General features: G+C 36.4%; 1 protein-coding gene across 1 annotated transcript; it reads left to right on the top strand.

The window, feature by feature from the left end:
* Window positions 1-1,625: 1,625 nt before the first annotated feature.
* On the top strand, window positions 1,626-2,778 carry LOC115973034 (FBD-associated F-box protein At5g60610-like). Its single transcript, XM_031093277.1, has 2 exons — window positions 1,626-2,603; window positions 2,773-2,778. Exons 1-2 carry the CDS (start codon window positions 1,626-1,628, stop codon window positions 2,776-2,778), a joined length of 984 nt encoding a protein of 327 aa, XP_030949137.1.
* Window positions 2,779-7,624: the final 4,846 nt, after the last annotated feature.

Genomic DNA, 7,624 nt, shown 5'->3' with positions numbered 1-7,624 from the left:
ATGTTTGGGTGTGAAGGAAAGTGAGAATGAGAAGTATAAAAGTTGAGTCTGTGTTTTGTGCTTGAAATATGATCACAAATAAAGTATTAGAAACTCGATTTCAACGTGGCTCCACGTGGAAAAAAGTCCACGTTAGATGTTTGTAGCTCAGGATCTCGAGTATTAGAAACTCAATTTCTACCAGGAACTCGAGTTTTAAAAACTCGAGATGCTACTTTTCCACTTTGTTTTGAAACTAGGCAACTAACAAAATTCTTAGCAATCTAATGTTAATTGAAAAAAAAAAAAAAAAAAAAAAAAAAAAAAAAAAAAAAAAAAAAAAAATCCCTTCTGAACCATAGTGTCAAGCATGGGTCTTCCAATAGATAAAATATTTGAGCCCAAAAGTCAGTGTGTCAAACACATAGCTAAACTGAATGCTAAGTAATTACATGGACAACTTTTATCTTATGCCTAGTAATACGCCCAATCCGGATTGCCATGTTCTTTACAATAGCAACTGGGTTACTTTTTTTTTTTTTTTTTTTTTTTTTTTTTAAATCAGCTTTAAAAGGCGTGCTTGTCCCAGACTCTCAGTAATATATACAAAGTTTCAATGTAACAACATAATACATTAATAACCGGGCCTCCAGGCCCAAGTGGTACCTAATCATGCTAGTGACTTTCAACTCAAAGGTTCTATCCCTTACATAAACACTTACCCAGCAAAAAAAAAAAAATATATATATATATATATATATATATACATACATTAATACCACAAGACAAACAATAATACGTAATCACACCATATTAAAAAATAATAATAATAAACTCATACAACCTTTTTTTTTTTTTTTTTTTTTTTGGTTGAGAAGGAAATTCCTACAACTTGTTTTAGAAAACAATAAAACAAAGTCCAATGTCTTGAATGCTCCATTAATTAAAATAAAGTAAATATACATAGATCCTAATTCCTAATGGTTACAAATTACAATAGAACTCTTGTAATTCCAGTTAGGTTTTGAGAATGCAAACTTTTTTGTGAAGAAAATGGATTAATCGCATATTGCAATTGCACCGAATCTCAATTTATCGTTATTGGCATATCGTTAAAATTCACATTTTATAAAAATATATTAAATAAGGTTGTAGTTTAAGATTATAATCAATTTTGTAGCTTCGCACAACTAATTGTCTTGGTTGCGGGCATGTTAGTGTAATAAAAAAGAATATATATATATATATATATATATATATATATATATATATATTATAGTCAGTCAGCATGTCCCATGCCCCATGCCGCTCATCTCCTCAGTTATTCACTCCCCAACTGTCTTGGTTGTGCCGTTATGGGCGTGTTTGTGTTATCTCTGGCACTGTTCTATATCTCCAACGTTTGAGCAAAGTCAGTCAGCATGTCCCATGCTGCTCATCTCCTCAGTTATTCACTCCCCAACATTTTCATTACTTCTTCACAAGTTATTCACTCCCCAACATTCGTTTTCTTTACCTTAAGTCCTAAGTTATAGAAAAGATTTACTCCCTAACACTATCATTAATTATATACCGAAGTTCTAACCTCTTATCTCTTTGTTTTTATTAACACACAAAAAAGAACTCCACAAAGTGAAGCAACTATAATGAATCAGAGCTTGGAATCGGAAGCTATTGAAGCTGGGGGCAGCATGAAGAGGCAGTGTTCCCTGTCCTTGGACATTATCAGCAGTCTACCAAACTCTCTCCTTGGCCATATCCTCTCCTCTCTTCCAACCCGGGACTCTGTGGCAACAAGCGTTTTGTCCAGCAGGTGGAGGCCTCTCTGGACTCTCGTCCCAGTTCTTCACTCGGACCAGAGAGAACTTTGTAGAACACCTGATCAGCCTTTTAGTTACGCGGAAATAGTGTCCAGGATCTTGATTCTTCGCAATACTGTTCTCAATCCTACTCCCATACACAAGTTGCGGATCTATTGGCTCAAAAATTGTCTTCCACTCCATGTCGACACATGGATCTGCGACACTTTTTGGAATGGTGTGCAAGAGCTTGATCTCACCATACATATTTCGAATCGACTTTTGCAGCTGCCACATAGTCTCTTCTTTTGTACATCATTAGTGGTTCTCAAATTGAAAGGTGAATTTCTTCTCAATCCTCCTCCTGAAATTCAAGGGCTCCCTAGTCTCAGGATTCTGAAACTTGAATGTGTTAGATTTGTCAACCGCAACTCTCTCCTCAAACTCCTTGCTGCCTGCCCGGTCCTCCAAGATTTCTTCCTCAAAGTGCATGATAAAGATGTGACAAATTTGGACAAAAATGCTGGCAAGTTCAATATTGTTGTACTCATACCTACGCTGAAAAACTTACATCTACGTGTTCTGTTTTCATCATACAAACTCCATATTAACACCCCGGTACTCGAGTACTTTCATTTCAAAGGTAATTTGGACGAGGTTGTGTTGGAAAACCTTCCCAACTTGGTTAAATCAGTCCTTCATATTGAGATAGGACCTGACAGTCTCAAAGGTATAAGTTTTACAGATTATTTGAAGAGGAGATGGGACTTCTTGGGACGGCTCTATAATGTTAACTCCATGGAATTGCGCATAGTAACCGCAGAGGTAAGGGCAAATTATGTTTTTGATCATTCCCTAACTCTCTATCATTAATTATAGTGGTAATTACAATAAACTCATCTGTAATTTACCTAACCGTAGTTTAAAAAATGTCATTTTACTTATTTGGGGCAAATTTTGTTTGTCTTTCATAACCCATTTTCGTTAAAAACAGGGATAAATAAATATTTTTGCTCATCTTTTATGTCTCTTTTCTCCCAAAACCCAAAAAAAAAAAAAAAAAAAAAAAAAAACCAAAAGAAAATAAGATTAAAAAAGAAAAAAAAGAAGGGTTTTGTAAATTTAGAAACTTGGCTCAAGAACTCCATAGATCACAAAATGTCTTTGTAACAAGCACATAAGAAAATAACACAATAGGCAAAATTTGCTTACCACACCCATTAACTTACTTCCTTCTCTGTCCATATATGTCTCTCTCATCTCTCACACTCCAGTTAGATCGTGGAGAGCATGTGGTGGCTGTATGGGTTTGGGTTTTGATTTGTGGAGGAGCACAACTACTTTGGGTCTGGGTTTTGAGGAGGACGAGGTGGTTGTATGGTTTGGGTTTTGGTTTGTGGAGGAGCACGACTGCTTAGCGATTTGGGTTTACGTTGTGGTCGATCTGATTGTTGCGTTGGTTGAGGTTTGGTGACGGTGTCGTCGTGACTGTGGTGGGTTATTGGTGCTGCTGTTGGTGGTTCTCTTCTCTTCACTCAAACCCCAAATCCATATATCTTGAGCCCTCTTTGTCTGAGTTGCTACTCGCTCAAGGTGTTGGTGGTTCAGTCAAAGATCATCTTTTGTTTCCTGATTATATCAACAATTGCTATATAGACTTGCTAACATACAAATGGTAAAAGCATTTGGACAAGTGCGAATTAAATTTGGAAAAGAAGAAAAAAAAAAGTCGAGAATATAGTTTTTTTCTTTGGTTGAATACAAGCAGAATGGAGTTGATATTTCATTATATATGATATATCTGTAGCTATTGATTTCTTTAAAATTTTATCTTCTACCCCTTTTTTATCTTTCAAGTTTTCCCCCTTAATCCATTCTTAATTTCTTATCTTTTATCTTATGTTCAACTGTGATCCTGTTTAAACATTGTCCAACAAAAATACAGATGAAGGTTTGATTTCTTGGAATGGGTCACTGAAATTCAGTGGCGACTCCAGAAAATTTTTTCAGGGTGTTCCTCAATAAGCATAAATTACACAATCTAATAAAAAGAAAATTTTATATATTGACAACAACAACAATCAAAAAATACACAAATGCATAGAATTTACAATTGCCTTCTACGAGTTTTCATATTTTGAAATCGTTGCATAATAATCTCATTATCAATGCTACAAGCTACATCTTTTTCAATATACACAACCAAGCAATCATTCATTCATTGATCTCCCATTCGATTGCGCAGTTCATTCTTTACATATTTCATTGCTGAAAAACTTCTTTCTACTGTTGCAATAGCAACTAGAAGTGTAACACCCCGACCCAATTTTTTATAATTAAACTATGTGTTTAAGTGGTTAAGTATTATTAATATTTTAAGCCACTTACCTTTTAAAATTAATATAAGAGTATTTAATAAGCCTATTATTTCATAATGCTGTGAGAGATTGCGCCCCCGAACCATTTTCATGGATGTTGGGCCAAACCCATGTGAATGGGTGGAGTCGTGTTATTGCCTCTCAAAATGGAGGTTCGACTAGTTATATTTTTCCCTTTAGATTAAGGGTTTTGCAATGGAGTCGCCACTTATTTAATTATTGGAAAAATAAGAAAACCATGAATGAAAAATTTCTCATTTTATTAATTTGAAATTAAATTTACATTGATCATAGGAAAATTACATAGTTTTGCTCCTAGATACAATCTAAGATAAAGTACATGACTTTGTTTCCTAGTTACAATCTAAAAATAAAAAATTACATGGATAAGTATTTGATCTACTAACCCTTGATCTAAGCTCGGAGGCTATATTACAAGATGGGAAGGTGTTAAGCACCCACCTTGCCCGGTGAAACCGGTCTTCTAGACTATGGTGGCCAACATTCATATCACATCATCCAATATGTCAATCAATTTGTATGTTGAATTTAATGTGTGTACATGTGATAAACCCTAATTCAATTTATTAAGCATGACATTTGGATTGAAAAATAAACTCTAGTGAATGTGTGTGGATAGTGATAACCTAGATTCAAGGATTTGAAAGAATTACTAAACAAACATGTTTTTCATATTTTTGATGTGGATTTAAGATTAAATCTAGTGATATGCATGAACATGTGAAGAACAACTAAGAACATGTGAAGAACACATAAGAACAATTAAGAACATTCAAACATATTCAAGGGAATTATAATGCTTTAATCTTAAATTCTCATCATGGCAATATAAACAAACAGTCAGGGAAGGAGATTATACCTTCATGCAAGATCCATATAATAGAGAAGGGGATTCTTGATGGAGGTCCTAAGGGTGGAGAAAAAGAAGAACTAGGAGAGGGAGAGTGAGTCTCACTTAATACCTTGAGTCTCAGGAAGACCAAGATATGACAAGACTACTCAACTTCACTAGAATTCAAGAGAAGAGAAAAGGGGGGGATTTTCTTGTGTCCTTTGGAATGAAGGAGAGGGGGGTTTATATAGTAGTGGTGGAGGAAATATGAATGGAAGGCCATTTAATGAGAGTTGACAAGGAATCATGAACCTAGACCTCATTTTAGCCTTTAGGAAAATCTGGTGCATTAAATGGAAAGATTGGTGGGAGTGAGGAGCAAGCCAAAATTCGGTTTTCCCGTAGCTGCTGTCACAGCCTATAGAGCCAACTTTGAAAAATCATATCTGCCTCAATTCTGATCGGAATTGTCTCATTATTGTGCTTAAATTGAAGCCACAGATGTCTAGTTTCTGGGAAAAATAACCTCATTCACAGATTCAAAATATTCTGAGAGTTATAAATGAAATGGTAAGCAGAGGTCATTTGTTAGAAAATGGTTTCAGCACAATTAACATTAATAGGTCCCCAAATTAGCTCCCAATTAACATTAAATGGCTCCAATCACTCCCATTTCAGACTTAATTGGCTCTAAATTTACTCTAATTAAAAGATAATTGCACAAATTACTCATTGAATAATTAATGTTTAACTATCTAGTTAATTAGGTGTATGCAACTCTACCATAAAATGTAGTCCTAACTAATCAAATTATGACACATCATCGATCTCAAATTGATTATATTTATAACCAATTGAAATCAATTGTTCATAATCACATATAGTCAGACTCAATTTGTAATAGTGCATCTCAGCCATTAAAACTTGATTTGATGATAACTTTCAATCTAATGGTCCGATTAGGGCTCATGACCAGTCGATTTGATCGTTACAACATCAAGATCACTTTGGTGAAATGCGATTAAGGATCTAATGACCAGAATCAAGATGCATATTTCCAATGTGAAATTACCCTTTTACCTTTCATGTGAGGTTAAATACGGGTTGCAAAATAGGGTGTCAACAGAATGCTCCTCATTGGAAGAGCTTGAAAAGCGAATGCCAATGTATGAAAGAGACACCTAACTTTGCAATCAGTATTTAACCGTGGTGAATGTATGATGCATGTAAATAAAAATGTAGACGATCATGTTCTGGATCAAAATGTGGACCGAATCTCGAGGGAGATTGCCTACGTACCTCTTAGTGGGAGGATCAGGTCTAAACGTAGTTCATGCATGCAGAATTTTTTTTTTTTTTTTTTGTATAAGTACAAGATATGCTTACCTGGAGGACGACAGATTTGGGCTTTGGCTCATGCTTTCAGAGGACCAAAGGTTCTGGATCCTGGCTAATGTTTTCAGAGGCCTAGGATTTTTGGATCTTGACTCATGTTTTCAGAGGACCAAGGGTTTTTGGGCTTTGGCTCATGCTTTCAGAGGACCAAAGGTTCCAGATCCTGGTTCATGTTTTCAGAGGACCAAAGGTTTTTGGGCTTTGACTCATGTTTTCAGAGGACCAAAGGTTCTGGATCCTGGCTCATGTTTTCAGAGGCCTAGGATTTTTGGATCTTAGCTCATGTTTTCAAAGGACCAAGGGTTTTTTAGGCTTTGGCTCATGCTTTCAGAGGACCAAAGGTTCTGGATCCTGGCTCATGTTTTCAGAGGCCTAGGATTTTTGGATCTTGGCTCATGTTTTCAAAGGACCAAGGGTTTTTTGGGCTTTGGCTCATGCTTTCAGAGGACCAAAGGTTCTGGATCCTGGCTCATATTTTCAAAGACCTAGGATTTTTGGATCTTGACTCATGTTTTCAGAGGACCAAGGGTTTTTTTTTTTTGGGCTTTGGCTCATGTTTTCAGTGGACCAAAGGTTCCGGATCCTGGCTCATGTTTTTAGAGGCCTAGGATTTTTGGATCTTGGCTCATGTTTTCAGAGGACCAAGGGTTTTTCTTTTTAGCTTTGACTCATGTTTTCAGAGGACCAAAGGTTTCGGATCCTGGCTCATGTTTTCAGAGGCCTAGGATTTTTGGATCTTGGCTCATGTTTTCAGAGGACCAAGGGTTTTTTTTTTGGGCTTTGGCTCATGTTTTCAGAGGACCAAAGGTTCCGGATCTTGGCTCATGTTTTCAGAGGCCTAGGATTTTTGGATCTTGGCTCATGTTTTCAGAGGACCAAGGGTTTTTTAGGCTTTGGTTCATGCTTTCAGAGGACCAAAGGTTCTGGATCCTGGCTCATATTTTTAGAGACCTAGGATTTTTGGATCTTGGCTCATGTTTTCAGAGGACCAAGGGTTTTTTTTTTTTGGGCTTTGGCTCATGTTTCAGAGGACCAAAGGTTCCGATCCTGGCTCATGTTTTCAGAGGCCTAGATTTTTGGATCTTGGCTCATGTTTTCAGAGGACCAAGGGTTTTTGGGCTTTGGCTCATGTTTCAGAGGACCAAAGGTTCTGATCCTGGCTCATGTTTTCAGAGGCCTAGGATTTTTGGATCTTGGCTCATTTTCAGAGGACCAAGGGT

Source organism: Quercus lobata, chromosome 2, assembly GCF_001633185.2.
Source record: "Quercus lobata isolate SW786 chromosome 2, ValleyOak3.0 Primary Assembly, whole genome shotgun sequence".
NCBI lineage: Eukaryota > Viridiplantae > Streptophyta > Magnoliopsida > Fagales > Fagaceae > Quercus > Quercus lobata.
Note: the sequence above shows the minus strand (reverse complement) of the source record. Positions and strands in the feature narration are given on the sequence as shown.

Coding starts and splice junctions, on each gene's coding strand:
- LOC115973034 (XM_031093277.1), top strand. CDS start 1,626: ATGAATCAGAGCTTGGAATCGGAAGCTATTGAAGCTGGGGGCAGCATG.